Source organism: Pelophylax lessonae (assembly GCF_965119305.1).
Source record: "Pelophylax lessonae genome assembly, chromosome: 10".
In the NCBI taxonomy this organism is placed as follows: Eukaryota; Metazoa; Chordata; class Amphibia; order Anura; family Ranidae; genus Pelophylax; species Pelophylax lessonae.
Window position 1 is genome coordinate 77,988,247 of NC_138777.1, and position 18,269 is coordinate 78,006,515.

An 18,269-nucleotide genomic window follows, 5' to 3' on the forward strand; every position below is an offset into this window, starting at 1 on the left:
GACCACTCCAGTGAAGGTCCAAGGGATCCAGGAGCCAGCTAGCGGAAAAAGGGGGTGCCTAGTGAGAGGATCTTGAAGTGTCAGAGGGGGTGCCTAGTGAGAGGACCCCGAAGTGTAAAGAGGGCGCCAGCGGTTGGGCCCTGAAGAGTTAAAGTGTACAGCATGCAGTGTGCAGTGTACAGAGTTGAGAGTTGCAGCATCACCAGCAGTTACAAGGAGCTACCTCAGTCAGTGAAGGACTGGAGGGAGTTGTTCACAGGACTTTTGAGCTAAACAGAGTGTCAAGAGTCAAGTCTTACTACAGTCCAGGATCTTTTGAGTTAACCAGAGTGTTACAAGCCAAGTTCTAGCACAGTTCAGCAAGACAGAATTTTTCCAAACGCCAGTAAGCATTGGTCGGGATCCAGCTGGCGTCAAGACACCGCTAACAGGCATTTTTCTACAGAGTGTCCCAGTTTTACCTAGTTGAGCCAGAGGAGTATCCCACTCATTCCCTTCTCCCATCCCCATTATAAAATAAACAAAACAAACCGGTGGTGGCCGGTGCGTTGGGGGCGCAGGGGCGCCGCCCCCCCCCCCCCTGTCCATGCGTCCGGCCCCCTAATCTGCATGCGGGGCGCCGGACGCATGGAGTTCAATGGGGCTTTTTTTTTTTTAGCCACCTGATTAGAGCCAGAGGCTCTAATAGGCTTCAGCAAAGGCTGGACCCGGGGGCGCAGAGCAGGGCGCCCCGAGCTCACCCATTGTATGACAATAGCGAATGAAAATTCGCTATTGTCACACGGATGATCCTCCTGGCCAATCAGGAAGCAGGTCCGATACGCACTTCCTGATTGACCGAAAGGCAAACCCAATGCCATTGGCCGAGGAGGAGATGTCGGGGGACTGATGAGAAGCCGCTGCTACAGGTAAGTGCACTGGTCTTGGGGGGGGGGGGGGGCTTGGCATGCTGGCATCTCTGCATTGAAAGGGGGCACGCTGGCATCTCTGCATTGAAAGGGGGCACGCTGGCATCTCTGCATTGAAAGGGGGCACGCTGGCATCTCTGCATTTAATGGGGGCACGCTGACATCCCTGCATTGAATGGGGGCACGCTGGTCTCTCTGCATTGAAAGGGGGCGCGCTGGTCATTCTGCATTGAAAGGGGGCACGCTGGTCATTTTGCATTGAAAGGGGGCACGCTGGTCATTCTGCATTGAAAGGGGGGCACGCTGGCATCTCTGCATTGAAAGGGGGTACACTGGCATTTCTGCATTGAAAGGGGGCCCACTGGCATTTCTGCATTGAAAGGGGGTACACTGGCATCTGTGCATTGAAAGGGGGCACGCTGGCATCTCTGCATTGAAAGGGGGCACGGTGATCTCTGCATTGAAAGGGGGCACGCTCATCTCTGTGCATTGAAAGGGGGCACGCTGGTCTCTGTGCATTGAAAGGGGGCACGCTGGTCTCTGTGCATTGAAAGTGGGGACGCTGGTCTCTGTGCATTGAAAGGGGGCACTCTGGTCCCTATGCATTGAAAGGGGGCACGTTGGTCCCTGTGCATTGAAAGGGGGCACGCTGGTCCCTGTGCATTGAAAGGGGGCACGCTATGCCATAATTACTGAAGGACCCTTTCACACTTTTGTGGCCCCAAAGTCACGCAATTTTTTACAGCATTTTTTGCCGCAAAGCAATGCCTATTACATTTTTTTGTTTGCGCCCCCCCTCCCCCCTCAAAAAAAAAATTTTGAGCACCAGCCGCCACTGAAACAAACCAAAGATGCCAAAATAGTCATTGTGTCAAACCTCACACTTGGGTATTCAGCTTAAACGGCCTGAAGGTGTTATTGGTAACAATGGCAGACCCATATCAGGCCCAATACCTGGAAATCCTGCTACACCTTGAATTTGGCTTGCATCTAGAAATTATACAATGTCCCCTCTATGCTGCTCCCCAGTAACCTGTAATACTGCTTTCCTAGAACCAAAGACCACACCGCCAAACCACCATTATCAATCCACTTTGAAATCCCCCCATCTTCCTTCTTACTTGTAGAAGGTAGGGAAAGCAAATAGCCATCTGCTTTGAAGAGATATTCCTACCATAACTAGACTTGTATGGAGCTTCCATTTATTGTAGTGGTTAGGAAGTTCTGTTGTTGTTCCAAGATTCTGTTGTTTTGTCAGCACTGATCACTAAAGTACACAGGCTTTCAGAAAGCTTCATCATATACAGCTGTGTTTTATTGTCTTCTACTTAGACATTGAACATCTGACCACCATCAAATAGGGTGTTCCGTTTTATTTTATCCAGGCAAAAAGTGTCTGTGGTTATCCAGCTAAAGTGGAACAAGTCCTAACATGCTTGGATACATTTCCAGTAAGAGAATCGCATGTGAACAATTGTTTTGTAATGTTTTTTTATACCCTCCCTTTTATTTAAGTGCACAACAAGCATAAATTGTTTTATGTTTGTTTTTTGTTTTAATTTTAGAGAACTGGTTATGAAAGGGCTTAACTGGTTTGTGACCGGAAGCTATGAATGCCTAGCTGTCCAGACATAGCAGTGTCAGTATGCAACTGTTACCTTCATAGTAAGAATCTGCTCCCACCAGGCTGCATCTGCAGTAAAGCATGTGCCGCAACATGAATGGACTTCTAATGCAGGAAAAGACACTCCAGCTTTATTTTTTTTTTTTACCCCAGCAGGTAGAGATGTAGCGCAGGTATGTTTTGTGTATGCATTGGGTGCCATTCAAAATGTTGGGCACTGCAAAGCATTGCATCGCCGATTACCACAATGCAATGTTATGAATTGGTCCTAACTCTGTAACAAATTTGCATGCCCAAATAATTTTTAAATTGCTTTTAAAAGGACATATAAATTATGTTTATTTAGTATGATTTAATAAATATCCTGCTTAGCTTTCTTATTATAGGCTGACAATTAGGTCCTACTATTTTGAGTCCACCCTTCCCCATGAAGGGCCTATACTTGCCTAGATCTCCAGTTAAGGCTTATAGAATTGTTTACTTTGCTCTGACCGCTTCTTATCCCAAGATCCGCATGTGGATAGTTTAGTCCAATATACTTCTATAGGGCTGGTAGACAGATAGAGGTCAAACTGCTCAAAGAAAACTTTGTGTGAGGATTTCCTTACCATTTAAGAAGATTATTTATTTTTATGTGCATATCAAGTACACCCAGAAAGAAAAACTCCAACAGCTGTTGTTGTCAGTAACAGTGGTTTACAAAAAGATCCTTGTGATCACTGATTTTTTCCTGATTGCTGTTACGCTCAGCGCTCCGGGCCCCCTGCTGGCCTCGAAGCGCTCACAGCGCACAGGGACTCTTAGATCTAAAGGACCAGTGCACAGGTGATTGGTACCTGGCCCAGACTGGTTATTAAGGGTTAAGGTTTGTGAAAGGCAGTGCTGACTTAATTAGGCTTCACCTGTGCACTGCTCATTAATACCTTCTCCTCACACAGCTTCCTGCCGGATCTCTGTGCCTTGTGCCTCTGTGAAAGCGTTCCCTTCTGTGTTTGTTTGCTTTGCCTGTTGCCGAATCCTTGCTACCGACATCTCGCCTTTGAACCTCTGCCGCCTGCCCTGACCTCTGCTACGTCTGACTACGCTCTTGCCTACTCCCTGTGTACCACGCCATATCAGCTGCCAGAGAGATCGAGTTGTTACTAGGGGACACGACCTGGTAGTTACCGCCGCAGCAAATCCATCCCGCCTTGCGGCGGGCTCTGGTGAAGACCAGTAACTGCTTAGAACCGGTCCTCTAGTACAACCCGCGCCATCGTCTCTCTGGTCCAGAGGATCCACTACCAGTCCTGCCGGTTCGTGACAGTAAGATCCGGCCATGGATCCCGCTGATGTTCCGTTGCCAAGCCTAGCGGACCTCACCCCCGTTGTGGCCCAGCAAGGTCAACAGTTGGCTCAGCTGACCGCTATGTTTCAGCAGTTCCTGCCAACTCAGCAACAGCCAGCTCCTCCGTCAGCATCTGCTGCACCTCCCACACAAGCAGTTGCCACCAGGTCCAGAATCCGCTTGTCTCTGCCGGACAAGTACGACGGAGATCCTAAATTATGCCGAGGGTTCCTGTCTCAGTGCTCTCTTCACCTCGAGCTACTGTCTGACCAGTTTCCGTCTGAGCGAGCCAAGGTAGCCTTCATCCTCAGTCTGCTTTCCGGGAGGGCCCTGGCCTGGGCTACACCATTTTGGGACCGCGCTGATCCAGTCACCGCATCTGTCCAGAATTTTTGTCAGGAGTTTCGTAACGTATTCGAGGAACCTGCCCGAGTTACCTCCGCAGAGACTGCCTTGCTAAACTTGTCCCAAGGAACTTCTACCGTGGGTGATTATGCCATCCAGTTCCGTACCCTTGCCTCCGAGCTGAACTGGAACAATGAAGCTCTTTGTGCCACTTTTAAGAAGGGACTCAATAGTGACATTAAGGACGTCCTTGCTGCACGTGACCTGCCTACTACACTGAGTAACCTCATCTTGCTGGCCACCAGGATCGATAAACGTTTCTCCGAGAGACAAGAGGAACTCCATCTTGAAAAGGAAAGAGCTCGTCCTAAACGCTACCCTCGTCTGGCCCCTGTGTTCCAGCGTCCACCTCAACCTGTCTCTGGGTCTTCCATTGTGGAGGCCATGCAGGTGGACCGGTCTCGCCTGACCCCGCAAGAACGAAGCCGTCGTAGAGACGAGAACCTGTGTTTATACTGCGCTAGTACCGAGCACTTCCTTAAGGACTGTCCTCTTCGTCCCCAACGTTCGGGAAACGCTCGCACCTAGTGAATGTGGGAGAGGCATTACTAGGTGTGGATTCTTCCTCTCCACGTCTCATCATACCCGTGCAGTTGTTCCTGTCGTCCAAGTCTTTTTTTTCTGCTGCAGCCTTCTTGGACTCCGGCTCAGCCGGCAACTTCATTCACGCCTCCTTGGTCGACAAGTACCGAATTCCTATAATTCGTCTTCCCAAGCCGATCCTCATTTCTACGGTCAACGGGGAGAGACTCTCTGCTACGGTACAATACCGCACCCAGCCTCTGCGGAAGGACATTGGGGTGTTTCACACAGAGACTCTGGAATTTTTTGTTCTTCCCTTTTGCTCTTCCGAACTCCTGCTGGGTCTACCGTGGTTGCAACGCCATTGTCCTGTCCTGAATTGGTCCACCGGTGAGTTTTTTTGCGTTGGGGTTCCTCCTGCTCTGACCGGTGTCTCAAGCCTGCTCCTATCAAACGGGACCCACTAATTCCTCCGCCACCAGGTCTCCCCAAGACTTACCACCGTTTTGCGGATGTGTTCTGTAAAAAGCAAGCTGAGACTCTTCCTCCTCACAGGCCTTATGATTGTCCTATTGACCTATTACCTGGCTCTACTCCACCTCGAGGCAGAATTTATCCTCTCTCACCTCCAGAGACTCAGGCCATGTCAGACTATGTACGTGAGAACTTACAGAGAGGGTTTATTAGGAAGTCTTCTTCCCCTGCTGGAGCCGGTTTTTTCTTTGTGTCTAAAAAGGATGGTTCGCTCCGCCCCTGCATTGACTATAGAGGACTCAATAAAATTACCATTAAAAACTGTTACCCACTGCCTCTAATCTCTGAGTTGTTTGACCGTCTCCGAGGAGCCAAGATTTTCACCAAGCTGGATCTCCGCGGGGCCTACAACCTGATCCGCATTCGAAAGGGAGACGAGTGGAAGACTGCTTTTAACACCAGGGACGGTCATTTTGAATACTTAGTGATGCCCTTTGGGCTCTGTAACGCCCCTGCAGTCTTCCAGGAGTTCGTGAACGACATCTTTCGGGACCTTCTTTACACTTGTGTAGTAGTATACCTGGATGACATCCTTATTTTTTCCTCTAATTTGGAGCAACACCGAGTCCATGTCCAACAAGTTCTCACCCGTCTCAGGAGTAATCGCCTCTATGCCAAGATTGAGAAGTGTCTGTTTGAGCGTTCCTCCTTGCCCTTCCTGGGATATATCATCTCTGCCCAAGGACTTCAAATGGATCCTGCCAAGCTCTCAGCGGTTCTGGACTGGCCACGCCCCTCTGGCCTCCGAGCCATACAGAGGTTCCTGGGTTTCGCCAACTACTACAGACAATTTATTCCTCATTATTCCACCCTGGTGGCCCCCATCGTGGCCTTGACTAGAAAAGGTGCAAATCCCAAAACCTGGCCTCCTCACGCTGAAGAGGCCTTCCAGTCCCTGAAAGCCGCCTTTGCTTCTGCACCTGTTCTGTCCCGGCCAGATTCTTCCAAGCCATTCTATCTGGAAGTGGATTCATCCTCAGTGGGAGCCGGAGCTGTGCTAACTCAGAAGTCATCCAGAGGCAAGACCATAACTTGTGGCTTCTTCTCTAAAACCTTTTCCTCCGCCGAGAAGAATTACTCTATTGGGGACAGAGAACTGCTGGCAATTAAATTAGCCTTGGAGGAATGGAGACATCTTCTCGAGGGTGCTCCTCACCCTGTGATCATCTTTACGGACCACAAGAACCTAGCCTACCTCCAGTCAGCTCAAAGACTAAATCCCCGCCAAGCCCGTTGGTCTATCTTCTTCGCCCGCTTCAATTTCCAGATTCATTTCTGCCCAGCTGCTAAGAACATCAGGGCGGATGCCCTTTCTCGCTCTTCAGATGTGGTGGGTGACATACCCACTCCTCAACACATTATCCCTCCAGAATGTCTCATCTCGGTTGCTCCTGTGGACCTGCGTCTTCTTCCTCCCGGCAAGACCTACGTTCCTCCTCGTCAGCGGTTACAGATTCTCAAGTGGGGCCACGCTTCCCTTTTTTTGCCGGTCATCCTGGAATTAAAAAATCTCTCCAATTAATTTCCCAAAGATATTGGTGGCCCACTCTGGAGAGAGACGTCACAGAATTTGTCCAATCCTGTGTGATCTGCGCTCGTGACAAAACTCCTCGTCAGAAACCTGCGGGTCTTCTTCTGCCTCTTCCTGTTCCTGAGACCCCTTGGTCGCACATCGCCATGGACTTTATCACTGATCTTCCCTCATCCCATGGTAAGACGGTCATCTGGGTCGTGGTGGACCGATTTTCAAACATGGCTCACTTTGTGTCCCTGCCTGGTCTCCCATCCGCGCCTCAGTTGGCCAAACAGTTTTTTCTACACATCTTCCGCCTCCACGGCCTTCCCAGACACATCGTCTCGGACCGTGGGGTGCAGTTTGTTTCCAGATTTTGGAGGGCTCTCTGTGGTCAGCTCGGAGTCAAGTTGGACTTTTCTTCCTCGTATCACCCTCAGTCCAATGGCCAAGTGGAACGGGTGAACCAGATTCTGGGAGATTATCTACGCCATTTTGTGTCCTCCCGTCAAGATGATTGGTCGGATTTACTCCCTTGGGCAGAGTTTTCTTACATTTTCAAGCAATCTTCTGCCTCCAATAAATCCCCATTTTTTGTGGTCTATGGTCGTCATCCTCTGCCACCTCTGCCTCGGACCTCTGCTCCCTCTTCTGTACCAGCTGTAGAGGACCTCCTTCAGGACTTCTCTTCTATTTGGCGAGAGACCCACTCAGCCCTCCTCAAAGCCTCGGCCCGTATGAAGTTCCAGGCCGATAAAAGTCGCAGAGCTCCTCCGGAATTCAGTCCCGGTGACAAAGTGTGGCTCTCCTCGAAATTCATCACATTTAAGGTCCCAAGTTACAAGTTGGGCCCTCGTTACTTGGGTCCCTTTAAAATCAAGAGCCGCATTAACCAGGTGTCCTACCAGCTCCATCTTCCACCCTCTCTCCGAATCCATAACTCTTTCCATGTCTCCCTTCTCAAACCTGCTATCTTTAACCGCTTCTCTCCTAAACTTCTTTCTCCCACCCCTGTCGCTGGTACCTCTGATATTTTTTCGGTCAAAGAAGTCCTAGCGACCAAAGTCATCCGGGGGAAAAGATTTTTTTTGGTCGATTGGGAGGGCTGCGGCCCTGAGGAGAGATCTTGGGAGCCGGAGGAGAACATCCTGGACCGCAGCCTCATCCGCAAGTTCTTGGGTTCCAAAAAGAGGGGGAGACCAAAGGGGGGGGTACTGTTACGCTCAGCGCTCCGGGCCCCCTGCTGGCCTCGAAGCGCTCACAGCGCACCGGGACTCTTAGATCTAAAGGACCAGTGCACAGGTGATTGGTACCTGGCCCAGACTGGTTATTAAGGGTTAAGGTTTGTGAAAGGCAGTGCTGACTTAATTAGGCTTCACCTGTGCACTGCTCATTAATACCTTCTCCTCACACAGCTTCCTGCCGGATCTCTGTGCCTTGTGCCTCTGTGAAAGCGTTCCCTTCTGTGTTTGTTTGCTTTGCCTGTTGCCGAATCCTTGCTACCGACATCTCGCCTTTGAACCTCTGCCGCCTGCCCTGACCTCTGCTACGTCCGACTACGCTCTTGCCTACTCCCTGTGTACCACGCCATATCAGCTGCCAGAGAGATCGAGTTGTTACTAGGGGACACGACCTGGTAGTTACCGCCGCAGCAAATCCATCCCGCCTTGCGGCGGGCTCTGGTGAAGACCAGTAACTGCTTAGAACCGGTCCTCTAGTACAACCCGCGCCATCGTCTCTCTGGTCCAGAGGATCCACTACCAGTCCTGCCGGTTCGTGACAATTGCTAGTGAAACCTGAACTGACAACAGCTGATAACAGCTGTGGAACGTCTTCCTTTTTTGTTGCTGTGTTATTCTTCTGCAGTGTGGACATGGTTAAACTGAATATTCAGTAATACAGAAGTGAAGCAGCCATTTTTAGGGATACCACCTTGCATTGCTCATTTATACATCCTCCAGAGCAGGGGGCAGCCATCATGGCTGGGTCTGGATCAATCTGAACAGGCAGTAATGTGAGAAAAGGAAGGGGAGGGATGAAACAGATGGGGAGCTGAGAGGGGGTACAAGCAGCTGTTCCTTGAGAGATGAAACTGTCTGGCAGAAGGACAGAGAGTGTAGGGTCCTATACTACACAGTATTGCACAGTGAGTACTGAGATCTGTGCTGTGCCTGTTTTTTGTTGTGTGTTGGAGGTCTGTGCCCCAGGGGCTACCTATGCTCATCTGGAATGAACTACTGTGAGCCTGGAGGCAGTGTGCAGGGCTGCTGAGAAAGAAACTTCTGCTGAGAGCAAGGACAGAGACACCAACTGCTTGGACACATGTTGTAATAGAGACACTCTGTCAGTTTGCTTCCATCAGGGACTGTTGGAGTTGTTTTGTGGGATTGCATGCCCGCAGGGACTGGGACTGACTGTGCAGAGAGCTCAGACCTATGCACAAAGGCCTCACTAGAGATGTGCTGTTAGAGATTCCTGAGCTGCTGTTCCAGACATAAGATATAGAGAGAAACTGCAGCTGAAATGCAGTGAACGACTGTAACTAAGGTCTAATGAAAGATTGTGGCAGAGATCCAGTGAAAGACTTTTGTTGCTAGCCAATGAAAGGCTGTGGTCCAAAATTTGCGGTAGTGCTCTCCAGATTCATGGTTCCGGACCTGCTGACTTCAGAGAGGAGCTTCAATCCACTCTGTTACAGAACGGACCAACAACCTAGCCAGGCTGTTGAGGAATGAGAGGAGGATGGGCATGGAGCAAGCAGGTGTGTGGAAAAGAGACTGAGCTACTGCTGCTAGATGAATGGATGACTGCCATGGCTAACCACAATTTGGTGAGAACTCAGAAGTACAGAGACTAAGGGCCTTCAAACTAAGAGGTGTGATTTGCACCCCAACCACTTGTAAAAAATGAAAAGAGGAACTGTATCAGTGGATTGAAAGAGAGTGTTCACAGCAACTTCTATCCCTGTCTGTCTTGAACTGGACTTTTACTGAATCAGAGCATGTGTCCAGAGATCCAGAAACGGTTGCTCTGGTTGTGGTAAGAGAATAACATCATACAAATAAATCTGTTGTCTGCTGGGAACTGTTGTGCTTTCTTCAAGGGCCCCAACTTTGCTGGCCAGCATTTTCTTTTTCATCATTCATTGGCCAGTGTGACAACACAGGGACTGTAATAGAAAGGCAGGGCTGTTTTTAAATATTTTGCTAGGTAAATGCAGTTCAGTTATGTTATTTATTGTTATTTTGAATACTGCAGGAGTTTAACCATAAGTCCCCGTTCAGACAGGGGCGACGCGACTTGCTGGGGCGACCTGTGAAGCTGTGCACCGCGACCTTGGCACGACATGCACGGACTTCATATCATTGAAGTCAATGCAAGTCGCCTCCAGGTTGCCCCAAAGTAGTACAGGACCCTATTAGAACGGGTCCTGTACTGCGAGCGACCCACCGCGACTTGTCAAGCGACCAAGTCGCCTGACAAGTCACGCTAGTGTGAATGGGGTCTAACTCTCAGAGTAATGTTGTCAAATAACAGAGTATCATAGTTAAGAGATACAAGTTAAAAACATTTGTCAAATTGAGAAGAAAATAGGCCTAATTTACAGTGCTTTCACACAGGGAGAAGGCTCTCTAATTTATCCATGTGATTTTTTCATATTTCATTGGACTCGCTTTTTTTTTTTTGTAAATAAGTATACTTATTCTGGTGGATTAGCTTTGTGAATTTAGCCTATTTTTATTTTATATGCATGTGTACACGAGTGCTGTGATCCTACCACTTTTGCACGAGTTTAGTTCAGCTTTAACTCTCAAGAATGTTTTAAAATCTGACAATGTTGGATGGATTAATCTGGAAGAAAATTACAGTTTTTTGCTTGCTACTTACGGTTCTGGTGAATGCATTGGTGATGATGCATGTCGAATATACTGGGTACACTGGAAAACACGGAAAGCCAAACTGGAGAGAAAATCTCGAGCAGATAACAACCCGGCGACCGGGCGTACCTGGAAGCCAGTCCTTTCTGTGATGAGCAAAAGCAGTTATTACATGGACCAGATACATTAAAGGGAACCTTTCTCCAATTAAAAAAAAAAAAAAGTTCAAATCCTGATTACAAGCAGACATGAAAAGATAACCTGCTATTACATAATTTAAGGTTTCTCTTTGTTAGAAGAAAGCTTGACTCATTTTAGGATAAGGCACAACCCACCTGCCATTGCTCTGTCAAATAAGAGTGTCTCAGAGGCCAATAAGAATGTTAGACAAAGGGTGGCCATGGCCAAAGAATGAAGAGAACAGAGGTCAATGAAGCGAAATCATTGGTAGCAAAATGAAAACAGTATTTAGAGAAGGACATGGTGGAGGGCTTCCTGACTGATTAAAGTTAAGCATGCTAATCTGGTTAAAAAATGCAGCCACCTTTTACTTTTAAAGTTAAAGTGGCTGAAAGGTTTGCTGTAAAGAAAAAAGATTTTATCCAAAAGTTAGAAAATATTAAAAAATATTAGGGTCACATTAAAGTGCCTCTAGTTGTAAACAAAAAGTTCTTTGATGTGGCAGTTGCATTATTCTTTTTTAGCCCCCCCTTTATTTTCACTTTGTGATTCCGCCATTTCCTGAGCTAGGGTAACATAGGAGATTGTGATGTAATTTATTGATAAAAATACAAGGCTTACTGCTAATAGCTGAGCAACACCTCTGTATACTGTATGTAGCTGATGTTACATATAGTTTATACAGCACTGTCAGCAAGCGCATCACTTAGTAAAGGAAATAGTTAATTTGCAGTGTTTATTCACCCACATGTATCTCAGTTTTAGGATGGTCATAAATGGACAGATGTCAACCCTAAGATTGACAGTCAGGACATCTGTGCTCTAACACACTATCACTCAACACACCTTTTCGGGTTTGTGGCTCATCCTATAGACCGAAGCCGAGTATATACAGTCAAACTCAACCATTAAGGGTAATAAAAAGCGCTTTCAGAAAAGTAGAAAACCATGCATGATAAAGAAAAATAATGATGATTGTAACCACTAATCAACCCTAAGGGGTTGAGCAGACCAGTTCTGGTCTGAGCATCATACTGGATCTTTCAATTGGGATGGAATGCAACCAGAAGTAACACAAACTTTACAAAATCATTTACAAACTTTTTAAAAAATCTATTGAAAGAGAAGAAAAAACTTTTTATTCATCCGATAGGTTTACAGTTACTGAGAAATATGAACAATGCTGTGAGTTTTTTCCAAAGATTACAAAAAATAACAAGCAGTCTCATTTTTTTTATGTTAGGTGCTTATCAGTGAGACACTGGGCTTGTTTTACTAAAGGTAAATAGGCTGTTAACTTCACAAGAGATTTTTCACTTTGCAAAGGATGTTTATATTAGTAAACATGGTAAAAATTCACTTGGCAAAGAATACCCAATCACGTGCAAGAAAACTAAAACAGTATTTGCACTTGCATAATTGGGTGATGAAAAGTCATCAGAGATTGTTCTCATTTACTAGTGGTAGAAAGAGTCAGTGCAAAAAGAGCCTTTAGGTAGTTTGATTGGCAGAGGCACCTGATGTGGTTGTCCAAAGGATAGGCATGAGTTGTCTGCTTTTTTTTATATTTTAATCCTTTTATTGAGTTTCAAGGTCACAAACATGTACCAAACACACAAACAATCATAAGAAATGGTGTGGCCCCGGCAGAGGACACAGAGAACGTTATACAACAGAGTTCATTATGGACAGTACAAAAGGGTCATACCACTAAGAAAGAAGGTATGGCTCCCCAAAGCCAACATGTAACACAAGCATCAATATTCATTCCAAAAACCAGTAAAACAAAGTTGGTATTGACATGGCAATCTCCCAAACAGTAGCGTTGAAATAAGACACGTTAGATGGTGGGCACGCAAAAGCTATTGAGGGCTCTGCTAGCCATTTAGACCAGATCTTGTCATATTTTTTGGGGCGCTCGCTGTTAGCATAAGTATCTTTGTAAAGAGGCAGACTGTTGTTGACCAATTGCTTTCAAAAATTAATTGTCTTCCTCCAGTAAAACGCAATAGCCTTCTTGGCATAGAACAGGAGTAGGCCAATGAAAGTGTGTCCCGCCTTTGTATGTATTAAGTGTTCAATTAAACCCAAGATGCAGATGGACATGGAAGGTTGTAAGGCTATGGCGGAGACCAGGCGTACAGGAGCTAATTCCTCCTCCTAAAACCTGACAATGACCGGGCAGGTCAAAAAATGTGGGTAAAATCTCCAGGGGCCCTTTCACAGCGCCAGCACTCGGAAGGAGAGCTGGAATTCATTTTTTGCTCCTTACATAGGGTGAAATATGCACAATGGACCAATTTAAACTGGATTAGGCCGTCTCTCAAGGAAACAAGGGACCAAAAAGAGAATTTTCAAATATCGTCCCAGTTGTCATTGTCAAGGTCCGGTATATTTTGTTGCCATCTAGCTCTAAGACCCTCCAGAACAGGTAGTGATGCCAAACCAAGGGGGGAATATAACTGGTAGGTGGGTTTTTCTGTACATTCGGATCCTAGGACATCCTCCAGTGCTGACTGTATAACCTGAGGGGTGGAATGAGAGAACTAGCTGCTGAAGGCATTGGAGAATTGGAGGTAATGAAAAAAGTAGGACATCGGGACATTAAAGTTGGAAGCCATCTGTGATACCGTCTTAATATTGAATTTAGTCCAGGTGTAGGGCACAAGTTGTCTGCTTTTGTAAAATATCCACTTTCTTTCACCAAATAAAATGTGTTTTGTGGTTTTAAATTGCCACTTGAGAAAAAGTCCTTACTTGCCAGAAGGTGGAATGTCCAGTATGAGCTGGTAGAAGGATCCACTTGGGAAATATTTTTTATTGGCCACTACAGGGATTAGCTGTGTGTTCAAATCGAACGTAAGTTCGACTCAAACATCACCTGTTCGTGTGCTCGTTGAACACATGAACAAACGGGAAGTTCACCTGCAGATGAGCGTCCCATAATGCACTGCGCTCTTGCAGTGTATTGATTATTGATGATTGGCCAAAGCATGCACCTGACCTGTATGCTTTTGACAATCACAGCATAGTGTACTGTAAGAGCCATGATTGGCCAAAGGCACTGGCTCAGGGGCTAAGTCCATGCCCCACACTATATAAAGCTGCTGCTTACACAGCAGCTGTGTATAATATGTGACAATAGAGATTAGGCAGTGTCTTCAGTCAGTTTAGTGCAGTCAGTGTAGTGTACAGGCATGCCCCACTTTTAGTACACAATGGAACCAGAGTATGTACGTAAAAACAAAATGTACTTAAAGTAAAGCAATACCTTTTTTCACTCCTCAATGCATGTACAATGCATGTACTGCATTGCAATAGTGATTTACAGCCATAATTGATTTTCTAGACAAGCTGGCTGACCCCAAAATCAGATATGCTATAGTCCTGGGTCCCCTCTCAGTGCTTCCCAAGTTTGGTGTCCCTGTCACTTATGGTTCAAGAGCAGTGGCATTTTAAGATGACCGAGATTTACCATTGATGCCAATGTTAAAGACAGGTAACAGTGCCATGTCAAGCTAGCCAAGATTTCCCATAGAAGCCAATGAGCACTGAAAGCTGAAAATTGGTCTTGGCTGGAAGGGGGTGAAAGTGCCCTGTATTTAAGTGGTTAAGGGGAACCCTATGACAGAATTAAAAAATAAAAATGGCGTGGGGTCCCCTCCAAAATCTATACCAGACCCTAATTCAAGCATGCATCTGGCAGGCCAGGAAAGGGGGGGGGGGCGAGTGTGCTTTGACAGTTCTTATATAAGCAAGGGACCACCCGGCAATGTCACCGGGTGGCACCACCCCTTCTGACATCGTGGGACATCACCTTGCCTATATAAGAACTGTCAAAGTGCACTCCCTCACTTTTCTTTTTTTGGGGGAAAATCTGAGCTTTACCAGAAACCCCTAGCCTGCTCTGCAGTATCCTTCAGTCCACGAATTACCACCACGCACCATGCACCATACACCATTCACTTAGCTCTGGGGAAAATCTCTGGGGAAAGTGAACAGAATATTTGATTTATGAAAAAAAAAAAAAAAAAAAAAAAGTTCTGACCATTGCATTGAAATTAGAAAATACATTTTTTTTTTTTTTTTTTTGTAAAATGCAAGTGTCTGCTAAACACCCATGCATGTAAAAGCAATCTACTAACATAAGAACATTTGTTAACAGTGGTCATGTTTTCTTGTTTAACTCTTTTCTGTTGAATAGTAATCCATAAATTACTACCACACTGCAAATTAAAAATACTAATATTTCAAGCAGGGTTCAAGTACACCTGCTGCTTATTTACAGTAGAGGTGCACAACCTATAGAAATATAAAAATGATTATCTCTGATCATGATTCTGCCTTCCCAACCTAACTTTTTACAGTTTATCACAATTTGTACCTTTTAGAAAGCAGGAGACATCCTGTAGTTGTGGTATGTTGTCCTCACTGTACCCGCAGTGGGTCTCAAGGAGATGGAAGGAATCTAGGTGCTCCTTACAAGCATGTGTTGGATATAGACTCTTGAGAGTAGAGTAGACCTCCTTCCTGTAAGATATGATAAGCTGAACTGGCCAATTAAAACTTGGGTTCCTTATATTAGGGGAATACTGTACACTGTTGGTGTACAGAGCTTACATAAAAATGAAATTTTCTGTTCCCAGCCTTTTTCTTATTGTAACACTGGGACTGATCATGTGACTGTAGTAGGAATATTATCCCGCTGAGCAACTATGAATTAAAGTTGATCTTGCATAAAATGTCTTATTATTTTCTAAGATCCCAATTCGCCATGAAAAAATGCTTGGGCAAGGTGACCCTAGTCTAAAGGTGGGTATTCTTTACTTTTTTCTCCACATGTGTTTTATTTTAGGTTAAACATAGCAATTTTGCATAGTGGGTGGGTGCTTGGAAATAGTGGGGCCTTGCATTTTTTTTCAAGGTCTGGTTTAAAAAAGTAGCTGGGAGTGAGTTGAATTTGTGTGTGAGATTCAGTACAAATGGCTGTAGGTAGGACTGCAATGAAATATGCTAAAATTCTTGCAATGTATGTAATGAATTAAGAGATTTTTTTTATAAACAAAAGTGGAGTTACATGGTTCCTGTTGCCAGCTTAGTAGACAGGTATGATTCTGTATTCAGGGATATTATCTGTCATGTAATAGGGCTACACTATACAACCATAAGCTTGTGAACACCTGACAATCACACGTATATGAGCTTGCTGGACATTCCATTCCAAAACCATGGGCATTATTATTGAGTATCTTCGATTACGCTGGGAAGTATTTTCATAAAATGTGTCTGTGGGAATTTGTGCCCATTCAGCCAAAAGGGCATTTGTGATGGCTGGCAACCAACTTTCCATTTCATTCCAAAGGTTTTCAGCAGGGTTAGAGTCAGGGCTCTATGAAGGCCATTTGAGTACCTACAGACTAAAGTTGTCAAATCAATTTTATTATGGACCTGGCTTTGTGCCCAGGGGCCTATTCATGCTGAAACAGAAAAGGGTCTTCCCCACACCGTTGCTACAACGTTAGATGCAGACATTTGCATGATGTAGTATTAACAATACTGGAAACACCTGAACCAAAGAATTTGGAAGAATATTCATATACTTTTGGCCAAATAGATAGTAATGGTCAGGTATTCACAATCCTTTGGCGATATAGTGTATACCTTTAAATCAAACATGTACATTGGTTAAGATGCCACTGGTTACTTTCACAGGGATTCCCACTCTCCACATAAGCCATGTGAACATCAGTCATTTGTAGGGATGATCGAACGGTTCGGGTCGACCATCGGTTCGGCCCGTACATTGGGTGTTCGAGGTTCGGCCGAATTTAGAACTTTTTGCCCAAAAAGTTCAGAATTCGGCAACCAGAACCGACCAAAATGCAATGGGTTAGGAAATGGGCTTTAAAAGCCTGTGATTGAACCAGAACCATTAGCAAAAAGCCAATTGAGGGGGCAGGAGAATGCTAGGAATGTGATTGGAGTGACTAGGGGGTCCCTAGACCAATCATTAGTGACTACGCCCCCCAGTATATAAGATAGCCCCCACCAAATTCCTAGCATTGTTATACAGGACATGGAAGAGAGTGAAAGCAGTTCTGTTAATTTTACTTTAAAAGTGTCATTTAGCATTTATTAGTGTGAGGAAATGGATATCTAGTGTAGTTAGAGTGCTCCTTTACACTTTAGTTAGCTTCAAAAATGTAGTTTCTGTAGGGAAAGTGTGAAGTGTCAGGGTGACCGTAATGTAGTGTAGGGTGAACTGACAGTGACTGCTATGGCAGGGTGACCAAACCCTTCCATAGCAGGGTGACCGCTATAGAGAAAAGCTAGTTTCTCTCAAGTCACTTTCGTTTCTGTAATATGGCTTCGCCGCCGCCAGCATTATTTTTGGCTGCAGGCATTGCTAGTGCTTTTTTGAGCACATGTTTGGAGTCAGACATGACATCTGAACATGTGTATAGGGGGTATATATACACACCCATGTCTGTATATATACACCTAGACATATATAGGTGTGAAGGTGTAAAAAAAATGTGTTTTTTTTTTTTTTTTTTTTTCAATAATTGGCTCTCTATCAAAAATCTATCAAAAATGACAATTTTTAAGAACTTTTTCTTGTGTGATTTTGTGTCTGGGGGTCTAAAAAGTGTTCCTGTGAAGTTTCAGCTCTGTAGCATGTCCAGAACCATAAAAAAAAAGATAATTTGTATTAGTGCAATTATAGATCTGGAATATGGCTTCGCTCCTTTCACACCTTGCCGGTTTAGTAGCAGGCGTTTTTTTTTTGGGCATTTTTTTGGGTTCTTTAGAGGCTGGCAAAACATCTGAACTTGTGTATAGTGGAATATATACCCGTATACACAAGTTCAGATGTTTTTCCTGCCTCAAAAGAACCCAAAAAATGCCCAAAAAAACGCCTGCTATTAAACCGGCAATGTGTGAAAAGCGAGAAGCCAACAACCTGTGTGACAAAATACAAACAATCTTTTTTTTTATTGTTCTGGACATGCTACAGAGCTGAAACTTCACAGGTACATTTTTTAGACCCCCCCAGATACTAAATCCAAAGTCAAAATCAAAAAATCTCTTTTTTTTTTTTTCAATAATTGGCTCTCTATCAAAAATGACAATTTTTAAGAACTTTTTTTGTGTGATTAATAGTCCCTGGGGCATGAACCAGAACCCTAGGCACTTTTTAGGGACATTTATTAGGTTTTGGGGCTTCAAAATGATGTTTTTTGATTACCGAAGTTCGGGTCCCATTGATTTCAATGGGGTTCTGAAATCCGGGCCGAACTTTCGGGAAGTTCGGATGTTCTGGCCGAACCGAACTTTTGAAAAGTTCGATCATCCCTAGTCATTTGTTCGATTTAAA

At 45.3% G+C, this 18,269-nt stretch overlaps 1 protein-coding gene across 1 annotated transcript in view; it reads right to left on the reverse strand.

The window, feature by feature from the left end:
• TH (tyrosine hydroxylase) overlaps nt 1–18,269 on the reverse strand; it is a 113,506-nt gene that overhangs the window by 20,213 nt on the left and 75,024 nt on the right. The window contains exons 7-8 of the mRNA XM_082271093.1: nt 15,276–15,421; nt 10,722–10,857 (exon numbers count right to left, since the gene is read on the reverse strand). Coding sequence (XP_082127219.1) covers nt 10,722–10,857; nt 15,276–15,421 — 282 coding nt within the window. The remainder of the gene's footprint in view (nt 1–10,721; nt 10,858–15,275; nt 15,422–18,269) is intronic.